The 24988-nt window shown below is 44.0% G+C and overlaps 1 protein-coding gene across 2 annotated transcripts in view; it reads left to right on the forward strand.

Moving 5' to 3' along the window:
• Positions 1 to 24570, forward strand: part of LOC139384904 (protein ENTREP2-like) — a 143314-nt gene extending 118744 nt beyond the window's left edge. Inside the window, exons 4-12 of one of the 2 annotated variants that reach the window (XM_071129804.1) lie at positions 2588 to 2719; positions 10564 to 10671; positions 12806 to 12966; positions 18239 to 18386; positions 21981 to 22059; positions 22226 to 22918; positions 23114 to 23185; positions 23412 to 23731; positions 23881 to 24570. In XM_071129804.1, the coding sequence (XP_070985905.1) occupies positions 2588 to 2719; positions 10564 to 10671; positions 12806 to 12966; positions 18239 to 18386; positions 21981 to 22059; positions 22226 to 22918; positions 23114 to 23185; positions 23412 to 23731; positions 23881 to 24096 (1929 nt within the window). In that variant the 3' untranslated portion in view covers positions 24097 to 24570. The remainder of the gene's footprint in view (positions 1 to 2587; positions 2720 to 10563; positions 10672 to 12805; positions 12967 to 18238; positions 18387 to 21980; positions 22060 to 22225; positions 22919 to 23113; positions 23186 to 23411; positions 23732 to 23880) is intronic. The other variant, XM_071129805.1, reaches the window with a different exon arrangement.
• Positions 24571 to 24988: the final 418 nt, after the last annotated feature.

Raw genomic sequence — 24988 nt, forward strand, 5'->3', positions numbered from 1 at the left:
CAGTGGATACATAAACACTGCTGGGCTTTATTGAATTCATTTCCATTCCTTATGCAGTAATAAGAGAGCGTGAATAAGTAAGGACTATCTATTATTCCATCCAGGCTCCTGAGGTGACCTTTCTCCAGGTAGCTGTAATTCACCTGTACAGTCCATCCGACTGGGGTATTTCATCACCATCAACAGCCAATGTCATATTCAACTGCCTCCATCTTGCATAGTGAATACATCGAAATAATGTATACATTAAAAGTCCATAAATGTCATATTGAGCTGTTGACTCAACTTGAAACCTATCTTCGTAAATGGTATTATTCCTGGTGTGACGTAATAGTTTACTGGACCTGGTCACACAGAGAGTGTGTCATCAGTTTTAGCATGGCACCACACCCCTCCTTGTGACACACTGCCTAAGCCCTCTCCTTGAATCGTGTTTTACTTATGCCCAATGTAGCTTGGCGTGGCATTGCATCTCAAGACGTTTGTCAGCATGTTTTAGGCCCGCCATCAACACTAGGGACGGGTGACACGAGTTGCGATGTTGGGTGTTGGGCCCATAGAAGGGAGGTTCTGGGAAGAGAAACGATCTGCAGAGCGGAGGAGAACCAGACTTCTTTCTCTGGGACTTCGTTGTAAATATCCTTTGCTATTCTGATGTTATTGTTTTTAAATATGGGATTTAACCTGTATGTATTGTGATTGCTGCTAAATTAATTGCATCATTGAGGACAGTGAGGTTTTCTGAATCTGAATCTGGAGGGATGAGAGAGGATGTGACAGGCATCACTAGTGCCCTGCACATGATGTACACTAAAATCCCCGTCAGGACTGCTGGCCTACCTGATAGAGTTCCAAGGTATGGCGAGGAAAAAGCAGTAGCATTCTCTGGGCATTCTCTGGGCATTCCCTGGGCATTCCCTGGGCATTCTCTGGGCATTCTCTGGGCATTCTCTAGGCATTCTCTGGGCATTCCCTGGGCATTCCCTGGGCATTCTCTGGGCTTAGGTGAGGTGCAGAATCTGTTCAGAAGGCATAACTAGTTTAGAAGGCATCCCACATTTTTGGCAAGGATCAACCTCTTTTATGCAGTTTCTTTCTGAGTAGAATATAATAGATTTTTCAACGCTCCTGGAACGGAAAGCAGGAACCAGAGCAGAGCAGGTGTTTGTGTGTGTGAACTGGAAGGCTTTGCTCCGTTGGTGGAAGTGGTTCTAATGAAAAACCACTTGTCTTGGATGCATGATGGGTCCTATGTGGAGTGCTCATGTGACTAAGGCTGGTGGATTACCACTCCGGTTGTGTCTAGTGACTACAGACGTCCAGCTCACTGTTTCATGCGCCGTTTCACATCCAAGACGTAGAAATCTGCAGAGGTAGAGAGCTTGCCATACACTGCACCATTAAATGAAAGCAATGCATGAATGGAATAGCAAAATGGAAACAACACTGCAATGGCTGTACTGCTCTGCTGACTTAGATATTCTGATCTAATTGTTCATTCATATGGCACTGGCATACTGCAAGACCCCCTGTGTGTCCATCTAGTCATCATGTACACCACATCATCCATCAACACACGAGTCTACTTCCTCCAAGGATCTTCACAGTGTGAGAGAGAGCGAGAGAGAGAGAGCGAAAGAGAGAGAGAGAGAGAGAGAGCATAGAGAGATAGCAGGAGAGAGATAGCGAGAGCAGGAGAGAGATTTGCCCTGTAGAGCTTGTGTTGCTCATAGTGTGTTGAGTATAGAGCCAGACTACAACAATGGTCCAGAGATCTGTCATTTTCACCAGCAGGACATCACTACTGCTGACTGAGTGATTAGCATACAAGACTAAATGCCTCTCCCCAGTTCCCTTTACTACTGTACATGGCTTCTTGGAGACCATACATACCCCGCTATGACTGAAATATTAATGGACTTCACTCCCCCATGCAATTAACCCATGATGGGTAGGTTCAGGTCCCGCCTCCTTACAATCTGGGTCACATAGTTAGTCGTTGTAGCAGCACCTCAAGATCCTCCCCCTGTTAACTCTGCCTTACAACTCACAGTGTTAAGTCATCCTCCTGCACTGTAGATTCCTCCGTTGTCATGTTAGAGAACGACACTCTTAGAAAAAATGGTTCTTCGGCTGGCCGCATAGGAGAACCCTTTTTGGTTCCAGGGAGAACCCTCTGTGGAAATGGTACGACATGGAACCCAAAAGGATTCTACCAGGAACCAAAAAGGGTTCTTCAAAGGGTTCTCCTATGAGGACACCCAAATAACCTTTTTAGGTTTTAGATAGCACCTTTTTTTTCTAAGAGTGTATTCTGGCAAGGAAAGTATCAGAGCGGGCAGAGACAGAGGTGCAAGTCTGATCTCCATCATAGAGAAGCATTAAGATTCTGCTTTATGCAAAGGGAGGAAGAGAAGACACAGGGCTAGGATGTGTTGTAACATTATTGAGTGTGGGAAAGAGTACAGTGAGTTCTCATTGATATCCAATAGCCCCTTTGATATCCAATAGCCCCTGTCCTTTCTCTCCCCCAGATCAAGTTTGACAGTCATGGTGTGTATGTGTGTGTGTCCTTTCTCTCCCCCAGATAAAGTTTGACAGTGACGGTGTGTGTGTGTGCTGTGAACTGCAGCACCAGAGCTCCAGCTGCAACAACCTCGGAGAGACGCTCAAACTGAACCCACTGAGCGACTGCGACACCATACGCCAACACCTCAAGGTGGGTGGACGTGAGAGAGTGTGTGTGTGCGCGTGCGTGTGTGTGAATAGACAGTTATGTGTATGTTACAGCATTTCTTCTTTTGATGTGTAGTCTATAGCCTCATTCTATGGAAATGATTCCTATTATGTTATGTTGTTTATATAACTTGATCCTCCGAACCTCTTCAAGCTGAAATATTCTCCTACTCTGTACTGGTATTCCTCTTTGTAATGAATAACAAGTCATGGGAGCTTAGCTGATACACAGACAATGTAAAACACAAGTGGAAACTTATAGGCTCGTAATAGAACAGGAAATTGAGAATGGCAACCGCATTTGTCTTCTAATCCACGCATAGCTCTTAGTCATATTAATTGCATGGTCTGTCAGCTTGGCTTTGCCAGTTCGTTCAGATCATGATCTCTGGAGATTATATAAACTGAAAAGCCTTCTGTCGGCATGGTGATCCATATGCCACTACATCTTTATTGGATTACAGTGTTCAAATGCTTTTCATTTCATGCCACTGATTGATTAGAAGACATTGATACCTAAATAAAAGTCCCTTTAAAATGAAGCATGGGTATGAAAGAGGAAAGATCCAACCCTGTTAGTCATCATGATCATAGACCATTAAAAAGATGTCAGAATGGACACTATAAAACTGTATTATGTGCTAAGGAAGTCAGACCGGGTGAGTTATGTCAGATGTCACATAAGGCAATGGCCATCGCGGCTCTCCATTATCCTCTGTCTAGATATTACTATTAAGTAATACTGCTGCTGTCTGCCGAAACGTCCCTCCAATACACAGCCTAGATTGAAAAATTCTACTTTACATGTCAGTTGCATGCATAGAATGTATGTCACCACTTTGGCGTATCAATGTAGTTCACAGTTAACTACCCATTTCAAACCAGAACAAGTATAACCAGAACCATTTTTTTCTGTAAAAAAACACAATAGGTTCATATCCCCATAGATATTTTAATACTTACACCCCAAAGTATTGGTTTCATTCACAGTGCTTCCAATCACATGTTCCTCTTCCTGAATTGTTCTTGTCATTGCCCAAAGCCATGAGTAATGAGTGTGGAACGAGGATTCAGTTAATTTGTGGATTCCTGAGTGAAGGCGGGGTGTGTAACCTTGGCAGTGGAGCTCCTAACCCCAGCCTGACCCCAGCCTGGCTCCAGGTACGCAGGCAGGGCTGTTGTGTTCAGGGAGGTTCAACTCTGTATGAACACCTTATTAACAGCTTCCTTCAAGGTATTGTTACAGTTGCTACCCTGACATGATTTACCATGTCAATATGCAAATGTTAGTCGCCAGGGAAAACACACACAAGTAATATTTCTTCTCACATCTGCGAGGCAGATGTATACAACACAGCTGCAACACAAATGTGCTGTCTATGTTTTAGGATCGCCCAAAACCAATGAAAATGGAACAATAATATGTAGTTGTATTTTTCGTTTAGAAAGATGTGATTTATAGTGTGTTGCCACGGCCCAAATGCATGTGTTCATTTCTTTCACAGACCTATATTTCCTGCATTGGTTTTCCTCATTTTCTTGGTAGGAAAAGGCAGAGCTTTAATTACAAGATACGTTGTGTACAGTTTCACCTATACATTTTTCAATGATTCTCAAACCAATAAAATACAGGCAATACAGGGGCCTCCCGAGTGGTGCAGTGGTCTAAGGCACTGCATTTCAGTGCTTGAGGTGTCACTACAGACCCAGGTTCGTTTCCAGGCTGTGTCACAACCGGCACGTGACCGGGAGTCCAATAAGGTGGCGCACAATTGGCGCAGCGTCGCCCCGAGTTTGGGAAGGGTTTGGCCGGGTTTGGCTTTATGTGGCTAATTGCGCTGTGGCGACTTCGGTCTTCAGTTGAACGGTGTTTCCTCCGACACATTGGTGCGGATGGCTTACGGGTTAAGCTGGTGGATGTTAAGGGGCGAGGTTTGGTTGGGTCCTGTTTCGGAGGACACATGACTCGACCTTCGCCTCTCCCGGGCCTTTTGGGCAGCGAGGGATATCAAATCAAATCAAATTTATTTATATAGCCCTATCAGCTGATATCTCAAAGTGCTGTACAGAAACCCAGCCTAAAACCCCAAACAGCAAGCAATGCAGGTGTCGAAGCACGTTGGCTAGGAAAAACTCCCTAGAAAGGCCAAAACCTAGGAAGAAACCTAGAGAGGAACCAGGCTATGAGGGGTGGCCATTCCTCTTCTGGCTGTGCCGGGTGGAGATTATAACAGAACATGGCCAAGATGTTCAAATGTTCATAAATGACCAGCATGGTCAAATAATAGGTCTGGGACAGGTAGCATGTCCGGTGAACAGATCAGGATTCCATAGCCGCAGGCAGAACAGTTGAAACTGGAGCAGCAGCACGGCCAGGTAGACTGGGGACAGCAAGGAGTCATCATGCCAGGTAGTCCTGAGGCACGGTCCTAGGGCTCAGGTCCTCCGAGAGAGAGAGAGAAAGAAAGAGTGAAAGAGAGAATTAGAGAGAGCATACTTAAATTCACACAGGACACCGGATAAGACAGGAGAAGTACTGGACACTGTGGCCCCATCCGATGATACCCCCGGACAGGGCCAAACAGGAAGGATATAACCCCACCCACTTTGCCAAAGCACAGCCCCCACACCACTAGAGGGATATCTTCAACCACCAACTTACCATCCTGAGACAAGGCTGAGTATAGCCCACAAAGATCTCCGCCACGGCACAACCCAAAGGGGGGCGCCAACCCAGACAGGAAGATCACATCAGTGACTCAACCTACTCAAGTGACGCACCCCTCCTAGGGGCGGCATGAAAGATCACCAGTAAGCCAGTGTCTCAGCCCCTGTAATAGGGTTAGAGGCAGAGAATCCCAGTGGAAAGAGGGGTACCGGCCAGGCAGAGACAGCAAGGAGAGCCTTTACGTTCACATTCACCTTCACACTGCTGGGCCAGACTACATTCAATGATATGACCCACTGAAGAGATGAGTCTTCAGTAAAGACTTAAAGGTTGAGACCGAGTTTGCGTCTCTCACATGGGAAAGCAGACCATTCCATAAAAATGGAGCTCTATAGGAGAAAGCCCTGCCTCCAGCTGTTTGCTTAGAAATTCTAGGGACAATTAGGATGCCTGCATCTTGTGACGGTAGTGTACGTGTAGGTATGTACGGAAGGACCAAATCAGAGAGATAGGTAGGAGCAAGCCCATGAAATGCTTTGTAGGTTAGCAGTAAAACCTTGAAATCAACCCTTGCCTTGACAGGAAGCCAGTGTAGGGAGGCTAGCACTGGAGTAATATGATCACATTTTTTGGTTCTAGTCAGGATTCTAGTAGCCGTATTTAGCACTAACTGAAGTTTATTTAGTGCTTTATCCGTGTAGCCGGAAAGTAGAGCATTGCAGTAGTCTAACCTAGAAGTAACAAAAGCATGGATTAATTTTTCTGCATCATTTTTGGACAGAAAGTTTCAGATTTTTGCAATGTTACGTAGATGTAAAAAAGCTGTCCTTGAAATAGTCTTGATATGTTCGTCAAAAGAGAGATCAGGGTCCAGAGTAACGCCGAGGTCCTTCACAGTTTTATTTGAGACGACTGTACAACCATTAAGATTAATTGTCAGATTCAACAGAAGATCTCTTTGTTTCTTGGGACCTAGAACAAGCATCTCTGTTTTGTCTGAGTTTAAAAGTAGAAAGTTTGCAGCCATCCACTTCCTTATGTCTGAAACACAGGCTTCTAGCGATGGCAATTTTGGGGCTTCACCATGTTTCATTGAAATGTACAGCTGTGTGTCATCCGCATAGCAGTGAAAGTTAACATTATGTTTTCGATTGACATCCCCAAAAGGTAAAATATATAGTGAAAACAATAGTAGTCCTAAAACGGAACCTTGAGGAACACCGAAATTTACAGTTGATTTGTCAGAAGACAAGCCATTCACAGAGACAAACTGATATCTTTCCAACAGATAAGATCTAAACCAGGCCAGAACTTGTCCTTGTAGACCAATTTGGGTTTCCAATCTCTCCAAAAGAATGTGGTGATCGATGGTATCAAAAGCAGCACAAAGGTCTAGGAGCACGAGGACAGATGCAGAGCCTCGGTCTGATGCCATTAAAAGGTAATTTACCACCTTCACAAGTGCAGTCTCAGTGCTATGATGGGGTCTAAAACCAGACTGAAGCATTTCGTATACATTGTTTGTCTTCAGGAAGGCAGTGAGTTGCTGCGCAACAGCCTTTTCTAAAAATGTTGAGAGGAATGGAAGATTCGATATAGGCCGATAGTTTTTTATATTTTCTGTGTCAGGGTTTGGCTTTTTCAAGAGAGGCTTTATTACTGCCACTTTTAGTGAGTTTGGTACACATCCGGTGGATAGAGAGCCGTTTATTATGTTCAACATAGGAGGGCCAAGCACAGGAAGCAGCTCTTTCAGTAGTTTAGTTGGAATAGGGTCCAGTATGCAGCTTGAAGATTTAGAGGCCATGATTATTTTCATCATTGTGTCAAGAGATATAGTACTAAATAACTTGAATGTCTCCCTTGATCCTAGGTCCTGTGTAGACTCAGGACAACTGAGCTTTGAAGGAATATGCAGATATAAAGAGGAGTCCGTAATTTGCTTTCTAATAATCATGATCTATTCATTAAAAGAAGTTCATGAATTTTTTACTGCTGAAGTGAAAGCCATCCTCACTTGGGGAATGCTGCTTTTTAGTTAGCTTTGCGACAGTATCAAAAATAAATTTCAGATTGTTCTTATTTTCCTCAATTAAGTTGGAAAAATAGGATGATTGAGCAGCAGTAAGGGCTCTTCGATGCTGCACGGTACTGTCTTTCCAAGCTAGTCGGAAGACTTCAAGTTTGGTGTGGCGCCATTTCCGTTCCAATTTTCTGAAAGCTTGCTTCAGAGCTCGGGTATTTTCTGTATACCAGGGAGCTAGTTTCTTATGAGAAATGTTTTTAGTTTTTAGGGGTGCAACAGTAAATACACGTATGTAGCATTTAGAAACACTTAGAAGTCATTATATTCAATATAGCCAAGACTCATGAAGGGTATTTTTATTCTTTGCTTTATGATTGTAGGATTTCATGTAAATGTATATGTATATGCTATGCACACTAATCTTTCTTCACAAAGCAACAGCATGATTTCGCACAGCAACAAAACAGCAATAACATTCTACCAGAAACTCCACAAAACATACCATTGGGATTTTCAAAACTTGAATTCCAGTCTATACTTTTTATTTCACATTATGCTTTTGATGAGACTGGACAATGACATGTACATCGGCATCCTCTTCTCTCTATTCCTTTCCCCGGAGTGAGCCATTCGAACTCACCATGGATGCCGGTTTGTTTGGTAGATTTGATGCACAAGGTGATGCAACACTGCAAAGAGAACTGAATAATGAAATAGGCTACGCTGAATGAGGACATGGGTCTCCTGTGACTCCCAGTATCTGGATTGGGTTTGTGTGACTAGCAAGGCATGGAACAGGAACATATCCCAAAAAGATGAGGAGAAATCAGCTGTGTCAACACCTCAAACAAGAAAAGGAAAATAAACAAAAATGTCTCCTCTTTGAAAAAGTTTATACTGAAGTACCAATCTCCATGTATTATTCACCTCTCTAGGTACACAGGAGCATCTCTGCCAAGCTAGCACTTTGTTCCCAAGTGTCAAATAAAGTGACTGAGTCAGAACTAATAACATCCTGTATGCGTGTTAGGGTTTGATCATATTAGGCCAGACAGGGAAGTGATAGAACATAGTTGAAGGCCAGAAGTGACAGATCTGCCACTTGTTTGACCTATAGGTCTGTCTACACTGCTTGTCAAATCTCTCTCCAAAGCTACAATGACATTACTCTATACTCTGGTACTAGTATGTATAGTTGTAACGATCTGGGCGGCAGAAAGTTCAGGATAGCGTTTATTACGCACAGGGAAAAAAATAGCGCTCGCCAAGAATACCGGGCGCACAATAACAAATGCCCAACACAATACATACTGCCACACAGAAACACAGTGGGAGAAATAGTTAAGCCCACACGAAGAGCAGGCGGGCCTACCGGCTTAAAGAGCCCAACTAATCAACCTCAACAAGGAACAGGTGAAACTAAACAGACAAAACAAACAGAAAAGGGAAAAGGGATCGGTGGCAGCTAGTAGGCTGGTGACGACGACCGCCGAGCGCCACCCGGACAGGGAGAGGACCCTACTTCGGTAGGAGTCGTGACAATGGTAAATATCACTAGGAAATAATACTGTGTTCCAAACAAACATTGTTCATCCATAATAGCCCTCCATTGTCTGTTTGAAAATGAAAATAACGTATTTAGTCAAATACCATGGTAATTTGTGGTCTTCACTGTGTTTAGCTCAGGCTGTGCATTTCTCCCTATTCAGTATCCACATGATCAGATGGCCAGAAGATAGCTATTAGAAAAAGCACTGTATGGATGAGGACACTTCCCGGCTTATTATTTCACCTTGAAGTCTAGCAAAGTAACAAAGAAAAACAACATGGAAGGAAATCAAGAGCCTATTTTCAGGTTGCATGGGGTTCAATTTCACTACTATGCATATTTATTCTTGCTGAGAATTCAATAAATCAGCTTATGTGAGTGCATAACCTTGGAACACAGACACCTCTTCAGGGGCTTTTATCACCTTACCCACAGAGACTAGGAAGAGAGATGGTTCCCTGTTGAGCCATGCTTCTTTACAATGGCGCTACTATTGTTAAGCTGTGTTGAAGTACTCAACATATCAACCTGATGTCTTTCGGGACAAGAGTTGTTCTTGACATGTGACCTGAGCATCTGGGCCTTAAGCCATGCAGTCCTATTATATCACACCTCAACAGTAGAAGGCACTGTTTATGGTCTTGGTTGGTTACCATGGGCCGTGATGTTCTATTTCACAGTGTTTCTGGTAGGCCCCTCCTCATTCCCTTCTCCTGTCAGTCTCCAGAGAGGCAGGCATTAGCCTTAAGCTGCGTGCTCATCACACAATGTGTTTCTCAAAGGGACTGAGAAAGGATCTGTTTCACGGACTCGGGACCTCACCTGCCAAATGTAGGCTGTATCTGTGAAAGGCTGTGCGAGTCTCTAGCTCTCTGGTCGCAAAAACACCAAGGTTATCAGAGATTTCACCTGTCATATCAATGGGAATCCATTGCTATAACCTCAACTATTTTCAACATCGGTTGCCTGCCAATGGTGAACACATGTCAAAATAAAAAGAGAGCTTGGGCAAATGTCAAACTCACACAATTTCCTTTCTTTCAAGACTGTTCCTGTGGTTGTAAGCAATGCTGCTGACTCTGGGTTCAAAGCAGCCAGTCTGGGCTGCAGTTAGCTAGCTGTCTGTAAACAGGATTTTATGACCTGAAGTGTCAGGACCGGCAGGGATTCATATTGCTTCATTCCCACATGGTTTAATGTGTGGAAGAGGATGGCGCTGCAGGAAATGCAGTGCTGAGCTATGAGGGTGACTGTGTTCCTGGTTGGATCATTCTCAGATTTAAGGGGTGATTTGCTGCTGTTATGATGTACTGTATCCGTCCTCTGCAGTGCTCCCCTGCTAGCTAGTCCCTGCTGTGCTGTGTCGCCATGGTAATGACATCACCATTGTCTGTGTCACCTTCAGTCCCTCTCTCATTCATTTGTTCCCTCTATATATTTCTCTCCTCTCTTGTGTTCTCATGCTGTAATATTTGCTTAGATTTCCTCACTGTGGCTCAAATGTGACTCCCTCCCCCTTCCCTCTCTCCCCCTTCCCTCTCTCCCTCTGCCCCTTTCCTCTCTCCCTCTGCCTGGGTCCTGTAGGAGCTCCTGTTTAGTGTGTGCGCCCTGAATGTCATCTCCACCATCGTCTGTGCCCTGGCCACTGCCATGTGCTGCATGCAGATGGTCTCCACTGATGTGCTACAGATCGTAAGTAGTGTGACAGAGAACACAATGGACACGTTGTCTCTAACTCTGTCTGACCTGGACTCAATGAGACTGATCTATAGCCTTATGGAGAGCAGCTCTGAACCATCATGAAAGGTAAACACGCCTGGCCTTCTAATGCTGGCTTCATCATTCTCCCCCTCATTTAGCGGTAGTAGTACCAGTAGTATTGTAGTACCATACAGATTTGGAATAAATTGTCTTCAGTCTGACCATCTTAGATAATGTCAACAGACATCATGAAGGGCACCCATCCCAGAACAATTCAGAACCTCCACATCACGAAGGGCACCCATTCCAGAACAATTCAGAACCTCCACATCACGAAGCGTACCCATCCCAGAACAGTTCAGAACCTTCACATCACGAAGGGCACCCATCCCAGAACAGTTCAGAACCTCCACATCATGCTAAAAATCAGAGGATTTGAAGAAACCAATTAAAGGGGAAATAATGATTCTTCTCCCTCACTGTAGTTGGTAATATGTACACCTTAAAAGGAATGCTGTCCTTAAAACGACCCTCTCGCATTACAAGGGAAACAATGACTGTGCCCAAAACCTAAATGCTTTGCTGTCATCAGGGAAATCAATGTGGCGTGGTGCTCCCTTTGCCCTTCAGAGCAATGCTCTCAGCCCATTTAGAATGACTTTCCCAGATGATTGGTGGGCTGTAGCGCCTTCATAGCCACCATTAAAACAAAGCGATACTAGCGATACTAGCGATACCATGTCTGCACCCCATTAATATCTCTAGGCAATTTTTTACAGGGGAGAAATAACGTTTTAACATTCTATACAAGAAGGCTTTGTATACAGTTTATGAGCTGAGCTGTAAATTGTGTGGCCTCTTAGATGGGTATATGACAGATAAGCCCAGGGTGGGAGATTGATAGAGCTGAATTATATTAGTGAGGCAGGAGTTTGGGGCTGGAGCTGGGGCAGATACAGGGGCTGGGACTGCCTGGCGTTGATGCAGATGTAGGGGTTAGCAATGGGACTGCTGCAGAGGCTAGAGTGGAGGCTGCAGCCTACTGGAGCAGTAGAGGATTAGTTTCATCTCGGAGCACAAGGTGGCAATGCAAGACATCACTAGTGATCCCAGCTACACAGTCACCGCACAGGCACAATGAGCTACGAGACCAGACGCTTAAGAGCAGGACAATATGTTTGATTTTACACCTGGTTCAGTTTCTTCATCTTTTGTGGCAAGAAGAATATTGCAGAACAATACATTTTGTAAGCTAAACTGATACAGATCACAGTCATTTGGTTGGTAAGGGCAAGGTTTTACTATTTAGTCAGAATTTCAATGAGAGGTTTTCATGTCTTTGTCCTTGACTGATAATGAATATATCTATATAAACTTTCAATGCTTTTCTTGTATGACACATGATTGATGGCAGACGCAAAGCGACAGATGGGCACATTTTTCAAAGTCAGATTTAAACTTCAAAGTAGACAGGCTGAACTGCAGTGCGTCCCGAATGGGAACTTCTCAATGGCACGTCGTCGTCTGGTTGTGAGCAGGAGGAATGTGAGACACGCCACTGTTTTAAAAACACAGACCAGGAGAGATTAAAGTGGCCTGTACAGCCAGCCGTAAGGTCACAGGAGGGTGAATGACAAAGGACCTGTCTCCTCCTATTCCCAGTACACTCACAGAGCCCCTCTCAATCTGGCCTCATTCCCATTTCACAAGGAAAGATTTCAGCTCCCAGGAACAAAGCTAGCTACCTACTAAAGCCTGACTGACTCAATGCACAACGTGCTGGCCAGGCCAGGGCAGGCTTCCTTCACTTGACACGTATTAATCTAGCCAGCGTTTTTTCCATCCACTGCTCCATTGTGTCTGGCTTTATTAGCCCGGCCATTAACGACTTTGCCACCGATAACGACGCATGCTACCGCATAGTTCCTTTATCCAAGTCTCCAAAAATAAACATTGTGTCTGCTAGATAACCTTATTCTGGATGCCTTTTTTCTACAGAATGTTGTTGAAATTGAAACATTCAATGGTCCCAGTATAAAGCTTTCAGAATGAGACAAATAGACGGCGGTTTCCTGTCTCTGAAGTAAAAGTTGGGTTTATGTCTCGGTCTGTCTGTCTGTTTCAGTTCATGCCACACAGAGCACGAGCCCTGAGCGCTGACTGCATGACCCCCCACGGCACCATCCTGCACCAGAACCTTGACTTTGACGAGTTCATCCCACCCATCCCTCCACCACCCTACTACCCCCCAGAGTACACCTGCACCCCGGTGATGGACGGGCAGAGGTATCGCAAAAAAACATCACACAACACAACAGAACAAACAAAACATACCACAACACAACACCTTGACCTCGGTGATGGGCGAACTGAGGTACTACAGCAAAGCAACACAACACCTGCACTTCGGTGATAGATGTACAGATGTACTGGCTGCAGCACAACACTCTGACCTCCTAACAACCTACCACCAGACTGAGTGTTGGCTGACCAACATAGCAACATGCCTGTTTGAATGAGTGGCTGTAGCATCTCCTTTGGCACCTTTCACATTGGGTTTGATATAGTCTTGCGTTGCCATACCTCCAAAATACCTTGCAAAAACGGTTTGCATAGTTCTGCAAGATTTTGATTGGCTGTTAGATTTAAAGGACACTTCCCCACACACCCGTAGAAGGGGGGGGGAGTTGTGTGCCACTGTTTTCCATTTTTGTAGGACACATTTTGTAGAGTTGTTGCGTTTGCTAGTTTCAAATGGACGTTTTCAAATGATCAGGTGAGGCCGACATTCTGGGATTTATATTTGTTGGAATTGAAAGTGGATTACGCTCGTTGAGTCAAACGTCACAACACGTTCTAAACTGCTCTTTCGACAAACACACTTTTTACCTTGTCTCCATTTGTCCACATGGCTGCGCTTTGCTACCACTGAAAAATCTTGAAGATTGCCCATTATTATAAAAGATAAGGGCTCAAAAAACGATTCAAGTAAGTAAATATATTTTGAAATGTTAAACTATGTATTAGACTTCTAGTAGACCACTTTGTAGGCTAACTCAACTGCGCTGCTAGCTAGCAAGCTAACTTTACACACTGCTTAGCTAAGTGAATTAAATGTCATCATCTAGATAACTTTATATTACCTAACTACAGTATCTTGATGTAATCATTGTAAATTTAAAAACAGTTTCCAAATGCATTAGTTGATAACAGCCTAGGAAGAGACTAATGGCGCGTTTCCATACAGGATGTTTTACCTAAAAGGCTCAGACTTTTATGTTTCCATTTACGTGGGCCGGCACCCGTATCTGGGCCATGACTTCGGTGGAGCTGCTCTCACTTGGGGCCAAAGCCAGGCCACTGATACTTTTCAGCCTACATTTACATAACAATGACTAACATTAACACCTTCTCACACAGTAACTGTGTATACCAGCAGTGTTTTTGTATACAACATGTGCTAACATAGGTAGCTACAGTTGAAGTCAGAAGTTTACATACACTTAGGTTGGAGTCATTAAAACTAGTTTTTCAACCAGTCCACAAATTTCTTGTTAACAAGTCGATTAGGACATCTACTGTGCGCATGACAAGTAATTTTTCCGACAATTGTTTACAGACTTATAATTCCCTGTATCACAATTCCGGTGGGTCAGAAGTTTACATACACTAAGTTGACTGTGCTTTTAAACAGCTTGGAAAATTCCAGAAAATGATGTCATGGCTTTAGAAGCTTCTGATAGGCTAATTGGCATCATTTGAGTCAATTGGAGGTGTACCTGTGGATGTATTTCAAGGCCTACCTTCAGACTCAGTGCCTCTATGCTTGACATCATGGGAAAATCTAAATAAATCAGCCTCAGAAAAAAAAATGGTAGACCTCCACAAGTCTGGTTCATCCTTGGGAGAAATTTTCAAACACCTGAAGGTACCACGTTCATCTGTACAAACAATAGTATGCAAGTATAAACAACATGGGACCATGCAGCTGTCATACCGCTCAGGAAGGAGACACGTTCTAGAGATGAACGTACTTTGGTGCGAAAAGTAAATATCAAACCCAGGACAACAGCAAAGGACCTTGTGAAGATGCTGGAGGAAACAGGTACAAAAGTATCTATATCCACAGTAAAACGAGTCCTATATCGACATAACCTGAAATGCCGCTCAGCAAGGAAGAAGCCACTGCTCCAAAACTGCCATAAAAAAGCCAGACTACGGTTTGCAACTGCACATGGGGAGAAAGATCGTACTTTTTGGAGAAATCTCAAGACATCAGTCAGGAAGTTAATGCTTGGTCGCAAATGGGTCTTCCAAATGGACAATGACCCCAAGCATACTTCCAAAGTTGTGGCAAAATGTCTTAAGGACAACAAAGTCAAGGTATTGGAGTGGCCATCACAAAGCCCTGACCTCAATCCTATAGAACATTTGTGGGCAGAACTGAAAAAGCGTGTGCGAGCAAGGAGGCCTAAAAACCTGACTCATTTACACCAGCTCTGTCAGGAGGAATGGGCCAAGATTCACCCAACTTGTGGGAAGCTTGTGGAAGGCTACCCAAAACATTTGACCCAAATGAAACCATTTAAAGGCAATGCTACCAAATACTGAGTGTATGTAAACTTCTGACCCACTGGTAATGCGATGAAAGAAATTAAAGCTGAAATAAATCATTCTCTCTACTATTTTTTCTGACATTTCACATTCTTAAAATAAAGTGGTGATCCTAACTGACCTAAGACAGAGAATTTTTACTAGGATTACATGTCAGGAATTGTGAAAAACTAAGTTTAAATGTATTTGGCTAAGGTGTATGTAAACTTCCAACTTCAACTGTATATGCCCTGGGTTATATGTGTAGGCCTACCTATGTTAGCACATGTTGTATACAAAAACAGTTGAACATCACACACAATGTATAAACCTATTAGAATTGGAGAAGGCCAACACTCCTGGGGATCTGCTTGGTGTGAAGGGTTCTGTTTCAGCCCAGAAATAACACACCTAATTCAACTTATCAAACCTAATGAGTTGATAATCAAGTGTGCTATTGCTGGGCTGGAACAGAAGTCTGCTCACCCAGTAGATCAGAGATCAGTGGAGCAAGGTTAGTCACCGCTGGTATGGAGTTTTTTGTTCACCTGAAATGATGCTTTAGTAATAATAGCCTACGTGTTACTACCACTCACTTTTCTATTGTTGTTTCGACTACGATGTCTAATCTTTACATACGAGTTAGATTATTTGAACATTTTGTTTTTGATGAAGCGTTTAAACTTGTTTTAATTGTTAAATTATTATTTAAAATGGACTAGTGTCAATGTTGATGAATCACAATCCTGCATTAAAGAGGGGAAGGGGTTCTGTCTCTAAAATGTCTGTTTCTGTGTTGTTTTCTCAAATGAACATGTCTTTTTTGCCTGTCTAGTTGTAAGATCTCCAATCTGTTTTATTTGATTGTCACGCCGTCTCAGTATATCAGCTATCTGAATCCAACCATATACCAGTGCTGCAGGCTGGTCTCAGACTAGACGTAACATAGTAAACGTACATCCGGGACACTCAAATAGAGCCCCACAGTGGAGGTGTCATAATACCCATAAAACCTAGCGGTCAAACAGGGAAAATGTTCCAATAATTTTTCCACCATTGATTTTAGAAACAATTAAAATAAGGGCTGTGTCATGTAGGCTTATCCTGGCGTGACGTTTTTTGATAAACATATAAAACTCTCTCGGACAAGGTGGCTTTTATCAATATATTTGGCTCTATTTATTCTCAGATTTTAACATGCTAATTATCATCAAAGTAGAGATCATTCAAGACTACAAATCCCTGCAAGCTTGTGCACATCACCTCTAGCGGACACCTTTGCTAACAGGTATTGTGTCAATTTAAAACTTGCTTTAGACAGTTCACAGAATTATTAATTTAAAAACATTTAGCCAATTTATTCATAACTAAATTTAGCTAAGATTAGATAGTTAATCCAGATATTGTTACCTTTTTGCCTCGATCTGGCTGTCTCATCCAGAACGAGGTTGTTGTTGTTCCCATAGTAGATAGACCAGGCGTATTCAGCTCTTACCCTATGAGGTCCGGTGTCTGCTGGTTGTCTCTTCAAACCTGATAATTATTTGCATCCTCCTGGTGTCCCAGGTCTAAATTAGTCCCTGATTAAAGGGGAACAATGAAAGCAGTGAAAGCCGTGGAACTGGCTTCTAGGTCCAGAGTTGAGTTTGAGGGAGATAGACAGTACCATGGTTGGTTTATGTATCACTGACCTTGAATAAGCTAAATACTGGGCTAACACAGCTAACCTTTAGGTCAATAATATGCTGTTTTTATTAACATTTTGTTGCCTTTATAATCCTGAGAGAAATTGAACTAGCTTGTAGCTAGTTCTACCTAGGTAGCTTACAAGGTTAACTGACTTTTCTCAAAATTAACCTCATTGTGACTAGATACTTCTTGTCCCGGGGCTCATGCAACCCTGCACACCCAAATATCACTCCAGAAACGTCAAAATAAGAAATATTGAATTGGCCAGCATTGTTGACCATTTCTCCCCTCTTGCTGCAGCTTAATTTCATCTCAAAACAACAGAGAAATGCTGTAAAAACCAATGTGCCGCAAACGTTCTGAAATGTTTTGTCAGTGTTTGTTTTATTGATTTTATTTTGTCTTCACGCACTGAGGGGATTCGATTTAATCTCGCCCGGGCTCCCGTGTAGGCGTGTTTAGCACTGTGATTTACACCTGGTTCGCACCCCTCTTTAGCTGATTTTTGCCATGGAACTTCCCCCGGTTTCCTGTTTTAGGGAAGCCTGGTTCACGACGAGGTTAGGTTTGATACAACTCCCTAGTTTGATTATTTGGTTTTGTCCTCGCCAAGAATCATATTCTATTTTAGTGATTGACGGCAGAGCTGAAACTAAACACATGTTTTATTAAAATAGGTATCTTGCAAGTGGCCAGAGCAAGTTTGATCCTAAATATGTATTCTGTGGAGCCCTTGGGCCAAGCCACTCACAACAATGCTTAGTATGGACTATCAGAATGTTGTCGTGCTTTGTTAAGGAGCACAGGTAACATCCATGGCCTTGTGCAAATGTGCCATTGATCTCCTTCCAATTGGTATGAGAGAATCAGTTCTATTTCCACATATTTGACAGCATGCTGATCCAGCTGCTTGGCTAGATGCCATGTGTTCTTGTCAATTAGGCTGTAAATAGAAACATGCAGAGGAAGCCTTTGTAGAGTCCCCTAGCTGAGGGCAGAAACATGTCACGACATCATCATGCGCTGGATGATTGATTCAGACACTCAGGTTGTATTTTATACTCTGCCACTTCACAGGAGAATGGGTTTTAATTAGAAAAGATGTCTCTTGCATGGGTGAGATATTTTTAATTAACACCACATGAAAAACAATGTGTCTCTCAACCAATTGAATGTGTTTGTTTACTCTAAAATGAAGTGTTGCTGGATTGAGGAAGAAGAGGATATTTGTATTTCTCTCCTCACACCTTTCCTCCCTAATGTTTCTCACATTCAGAAGTCTACATCTGGACTTTCCACACTCCCCGTTCAGTGCCATCTATGGAGTGCCCATCAACAGCCCTGGGACACTCTACCCCTCTGAGTTGCCCCCGTCATACGAGTCTGTGGTGGGGATGGGGATGGGGCAGACCCCTGCCAGTCAGGTGAGTATCACTACCATCCTTCCCCCATAAAAGACCAGTGAACAAGCCAGCCTCTTTCTAACATTACACGTTGTCTATTCACAGTCAGAGTAGTTTAGAACCCCTCTCACTGTTGAATACGTCCCTGTTTACATGCACATTGTAAGAACACAACTACAAAGGAGAGTGCTAAGAGAGGCATTTTGGCTTCAGAAGAAGTTGTTGTGTGAGATCACAAAGAGAGAAGGAGAAGTACACAGAGAGAAGCTAGCTGAGTTAGAGACTCAGTTGAAGTTTCTATTTGGGTTGAGGATTAGTGAGGTGAGAGGATTTTATGCTCCTCTCTCTCTTTCTCTCTCTCTCTGTGTGTAAATCGCTGCCACAGGCTCTAATAAAGGAGACATAATAAAGACATGTAACATTTCCTTATGCAGATGACCCAATTCACTGCTGACCTCATAAGGCCTCCCCTAAGACAGAAGCACACACATACAGTGCATTCAGAAACTATTCAGACCCCTTGACTTTTTCCACATTTTGTTACGTTACAGCCTTATTCTAAAATGGAATCTACACACAATACCCCATAATAACAAAGCAAAACCAGTTTTTTGAGATATCACATTTGCATAAGTATTCAGACCCTTTACTCAGTTTTTTGTTGAAGCACCTTTGGCAGCGATTACAGCCTCGAGTCTTCTTGGGTATGACACTACAAGCTTGGCACACCTGTATTTGGGGAGTTTCTCCCATTCTTCTCTGCAGATATTCTCAAGTTCTGTCAGGTTGGATGGGGAGCGTCGCTGCACAGCTATTTTCAGGTCTTTGCAGGAATGTTCAATCGGGTTCAAAACCGGGCTCTAGCTGGGCCCCTCAAGTACATTCAGAGACTTGTCCCGAAGCCACTCCTGCGTTGTCTTGGTTGTGTGCTTAGGATCGTTGTCCTGTTGGAAGGTAAAACCTTTACCCCAGTCTGAGATCCTGAGTGCTCTGGAGCAGGTTTTCATCAAGGATCTCGCTGTACTTTGCTCCATTCATCTTTCCCTTGATCCTGACTAGTCTCCCAGTCCCTGCCGCTGAAAAACATCACCACAGTATTATGCTGCCAGCACCATACTTCATCGTAGGGATGGTGCCAGGTTTCCTCCAGACGTCACACTTGGTATTCAGGTGAAAGAGTTCAATCTTGGTTTCATCAGACCAGAGAATCTCATTTTTCATGGTCTGAGAGTCCTTTAGGTGCCTTTTGTCAAACTCCAAGCGGGCTGTCATGTGCCTTTTACTGAGGAATGGCTTCCATCTAGCCACTTCCATAAAGGCCTGATTGGTGGAGTCCTGCAGAGATTGTCCTCTGGAAGGTCCCGCCATCTCCACAGAGGAACTCTGGAGCTCTGTCAGAGTGACCATCGGGTTCTTGGTCACCTCCGTGACCAAGCCCCTTCTCCCCCGATTGCTCAGTTTGGACGGGTGGCCAGCTCTAAGAAGAGTCTTGGTGGTTCCAAACTTCTTCCATTTAAGAATGATGGAGGCCACTGTGTTCTTGGGGACCTTCAATGCTGCAGACATTTTTTGGTACCCTTCCCCAGATCTGTGCCTCGACACAATCCTGTCTCGGAGCTCTACAGACATCTCCTTCGACCTCATGGCTTGGTTTTTGCTCTGACATGCACTGTCAACTGTTGGACATTATATAGATAGGTGTGTGTCATTCCAAATCATGTCCAGTTGAATTTACCACAGGTAGACTCCAGTCAAGTTGTAGAAACATCTCAAGGATGATCAGTGGAAACAGGATACACCTGAGATCAATTTCGAGTCTCATAGCAAAGTGTCTGAATACTTATGAAAATGAGGTCTCTTTTTTTTATACTGTAAATGTGCAAACATTTCTAAAAACCTGCTTTCGCTTTGTCATTATGGGGTATTGTGTGTAGATTGGAAAACAATTTATTTAATACATTTTAGGATAAGGCCTATCAAAATGTGGGAAAAGTTATACTTTCCGAATGCACTATAGGTGTGATGGGAAAAGTCTAATTTAGATGAGATACAGAAGACACGTCTAGTCTGGTAGAACTTCAGAGCAGGTATAGATTTCAGTTCGTTGTTTGTCCTATGAACTCAATCATTGGAGGTACTATCGTTGTCTACCTGGAGAAAATGTGAGAGGTCACTTCTTCAAGGAATATAGTTGGTTTTCTGTTGAATGCAGCTGGGTCGTTCCACCAATTGGGTGTCAAACTTGGTAAAATAAAAAAATCATCCCATTTTAATATTGTCATAAAGAGCACATGTTCAACTTCATAAAAAACATGTTTTCCCATCTCTTGAGGTTAAATATAAAAAAAATACTATAATGATTGCCTATCAAGTGCCAAATGAAGTAACAGGGTTGACTGTAACAGGGTTGACGATTTCATCTTAAATCAGCCTTGTGACAGGGGGAATGGAAGCTTGTTGTGTGCAACAGGGAGTGGCAATTGAATGCAAGCTTAACAAAAAATGACATTCAATCATTGGCACAGTTATCTGTTCAGAGCTGAGTGGTGCTTTGTGGCTCTCCTAAGACAGACAAGATCTCTTGTCTCTTACATGACAGTGAAGGGAAACCACAGGAGACAAAGACATAGGAATCCAATCTGTAACAAAGCTGCGTCGTTCCACAAAAAGAGTGCCTTTTGTGTCCCTTTGATATTCTAGGAGACATTGTGCACCAACATTTTAGAACAAGATATATTATTTGCTCTAAAATGTAATACCAAAAGGCTTCCCCTCGGCTTTTAGAGCTCTCCGCACAGATCTCCTGAAAATGATCTTCCAACAAAGATTCTTTGAATGAGGTCAAATCAATATAGAGTTTTCTCACCTGAAGTACATGTCTTTGAAGTGTTAATGCAGGGAGAGCACCTGAGGGGACTGGCTGCTGTTAGATGTATGCCTCATAGGGGAGCAGCTGCAATAGGAGGATCTAGATTCCCCTTGAATAGACACTCGTCGCTCAGGCTCAGGTTGACTAGAATAGAGGTATGGACCCGAAATGATCCGTTTGTACAGGTGACTGCAGCTTATGATTGGTAAGACTGAGGTATTGTATTGGAACATACTTTATATTAAATGGTACTAAAGACACTACACAGCATTACATTCTTCTAAGACCCTGATTATCCTTTTTCATATTCACTGCTATGATTTTAGAAATACTCATCATGACGAGATGAGAAAGAAAGCACACATTACACATAACGTCATAAGCATACAATTACCTAAGAAAACCACATTATAGTGACAGTTCACCACCTCTAAAATCCCAATGGAATTCCTGATGTAGGGTGGGTGTGCTTGGAGAGCTCTCTACTGGCCAGAGTGTGGTACTGAGCACATGGTTGCCAGATGTGTCGGGAAGAAGCAGCGGCCTCTGACAGATGTTCTCCAAAAGGATTCTCTGCCTCGCCCACCTGTTCCTCATCTTTAACAAGGGTTTCACTAATGGCAGAATTATTTGGTTCCCTCACTCACTATCCCTTTGGAAATGTGTGTCTCCTTTGTCAACTGTAAAAACTAAACATGTCTGTCTGTCTGTCCGTCCATGTGCTCCCCTCGTGCTCCCCTCTGCAGGTCACTACCAGCATTGATCAGCAGGCCACTGAGTCCAGCCTCTGTGAGAGAAACACCACAGCTGGTCTCAGTACTCAGGGTAAGGAAGGCTTAATCACTATCACTACAGCCACCCCGCACACCACTTTGACTGTGTGTGAACAGGCTGGTGTATCTCACCCATAGGGGTGAGCCATGTTTGATATCTATGCCTGTACTGTAATTTGGTGCAGCTGATGCTTGTGCTCTCCTGTGTCTTGTCCCAGCCTCGGTGGACAGTGCCTCTCTAATGGTATCAGAGGAGGTGGCAGAAATTCCAGACCACAGTTGCTCCTCAGAGGATCTCTGTTCCCTGGAGGTGCAGGGCTCTGACTCCTCTCCCTATGGCACGCTGCACACCGCCCCCACTGATGGCAGCTGTATCAGTCTAGAGCTCAGTGCCCGCTTCTCCCACCACCACCGCGGCCCGACCCGGCTCGACGACACTGGCTACAGCGAGTCCTCCCACACCCAGGACTCCATACCCCACTCTCCAGACTGGTCCATAGAGAACAGCAACATACTGGAGCACGAGGAGCCCAAGGGAGGAGTAAAGCTACACGCAAACCTCAGAGAACGAGCCAGTAGGAAGCAGCTGATTCTTCCTGTCCCTCCTACTCCTCCCTCCCTGCCCTCTGCCTCCCCCTCTGCAGCCACAGCCTCCATAGAGGCAGCCTCAGCAGCCCAGAGCCTCCCTGCCTGCCCCTCCCCGTCCCCCCCTGCCCGGCCCCGTGGCTCCCGGCTGTGCTTCAGTGTGTGGTCCCCATCCTCCTCTTCCTCCTCCCCGGCCTCGCAGCCCCCTTCTACCTCAGCGCCCGCAGAGCGACCCCGCATGCTCCGGTCTGGCAGGAGGTATCGCAAGCTGGCTCGCATCGTACGCTCCACCAGCGACCCCATCTCCTGTACCTCCATAACTGGAAGTACGTGAGTTGTTCCTGTGTCAGCACGACACTGCTCCCCATGTGCTGTTTAGGGAAGATCCTGTCATTACTGTTGAGATGAACCGGGTTAATCAGACCACATAGGCAGCTAGCATCACTTAATTTGGTGAAATGCAAATAATATACTTTAGCATAAGTACTTGTTCACCATAAGGCTAACATCTCCCTCTGCAGGTAACAGCTGTGGCAGCCCCTCTGCAAGCAACCCTCCTCCTGAAGATTCTCCTCAGACTTCACCAGAGCAAGGTAACACCCACCCCACCAGAGCCTTTTACCACCTCTCTACTTTCACATCTCCCCACCAGATCACTCCCCACCTAACCTAGCAGTCTACACATACCCCTGGCAAAAACACCCATTTAGACCAGCGACTCGTAGGAGAAAATAGCGTTCACCTACAGAATGTGCAAATGTATTGAATATGTTGAGTCCCGCCTGATTGGATGTTGTATGTTTGTGTCTTTGTGTTCAGAGTCCACAGAGGTGGCAGCTCCTCCCCACGCCGCTGCCAAAGTCAGCACCCGCAGTGGTAGGAAGCAGAAGGAGGGGAGGAAAGTGGACATCCGCCTCAAACCGCGAGCCCTGCACACAGTCTCCAACGAGCGTCCACACTCTCTGGCTGACCTCAAGACGTATAAAGACACCAAAATCCTGGTGGCCAAATTCCTGGAGCACTCCAGCTGCAGTCTACCTCCAGAGGTCCAGCAGGTGGTCAACAGCATCAAGTATGTCATCAAGTCTGATGAGAGACACATGGAGGAAGCTATATTCAGTGCCAATGTCATAGATCAGGTACCCCTATTGATGGGCATGAGTATGAATGCATATACAAAATAAGCTGGTCTGATAACTTAATGAAACCATTGTTGGACCATTCTGGTCTAAACTGTTGGTCAGTGATATTGATGGATTTGTTTGTTTGTGTCTGTTACTTTGCACAGGTGATGACACAATCACAACGCATCATCGGCAGCCCAAGGAAGCGTGCCCATGAAGACTTGCACCTACAAAGCTGTGGGGCCTTGAGTTCCCCTTCCTCATCCCTGCGCCGTCCACCTACAGCACCAGGGCCTCCCAACCCCCCTGCTTCCGTGGACTCCTCTCCCTCACCCTCTGAACGCACTCAAAGCCTTTTGTGTAGAGAGACCATCCTTTGACTGCCCTCCCTCCCCACCAAGGACTCAACCTCTATTTCTATCTCATAGTGCCCTGTGAGACTGTGCCAAGACTTTAGCAGAAACAAACTCAGTAGGTCATGTCTGGAGTGGATTGGCTTCTGTTCTCTCTCTCTCTCTCTCTCTCTCATATCAAAAACAGCAGAATGTTATCTTCTCCCTCAGGGGACTTTTTAACAGTCTCAACCCTGTAAACACACTTGTAAGCCAACTAAATGGAGACGTCATGATGAAAAACTAGTGCTCTACTTTATGAAAAGGAAAGAAAAACGACTTTGTATTAAAACTGTGAACTGGACCGTTTTGGGATGGTACTAGCTCCAGCAGACTTTGTGGATTTTGATTGGCTGAATACTGTGTGCCACTGCAGGACAGAGAACGTTACAAAAGTGGATTATTTAACTTACCTCAATGTGTTACAGTTCTTATCAGTGTTACAATAAAATATGACTTTCTATGTTGTAGTCGACCTCCTTTCAACAATGGTATGTCATTTGAACATTACATACATTTCTAGGAGGCGCGAGAGACACAGAAGCCATGCTTACAGAAGATGCATGGCGCAACTGAATAGTAAAAAAAACATTATGAAAATACTGTATGTACAAATCACACAAATTGTGTAATATTTTGAAAACCTTGTTCATTGTAACTTTTGAAATGTCAAGAACTTGTGGTTTGACAAACTATTCTGAATGAGCTAGGTTGCCATCCAATTGGCGACAGATTTTCAGGTGAATATTCAAAAATCTGCATAGAAACAATATGCAAATTTCCCCAACAGAGGTGTCTCCATCAAACTGACTTATTAGCGGATAAAATGCTGCGCGTGATGACGTAGTGTACATAAAATGACTTTTGCACTTAAGTTTTC

Source organism: Oncorhynchus clarkii, chromosome 26 (assembly GCF_045791955.1).
Source record: "Oncorhynchus clarkii lewisi isolate Uvic-CL-2024 chromosome 26, UVic_Ocla_1.0, whole genome shotgun sequence".
NCBI lineage: Eukaryota > Metazoa > Chordata > Actinopteri > Salmoniformes > Salmonidae > Oncorhynchus > Oncorhynchus clarkii.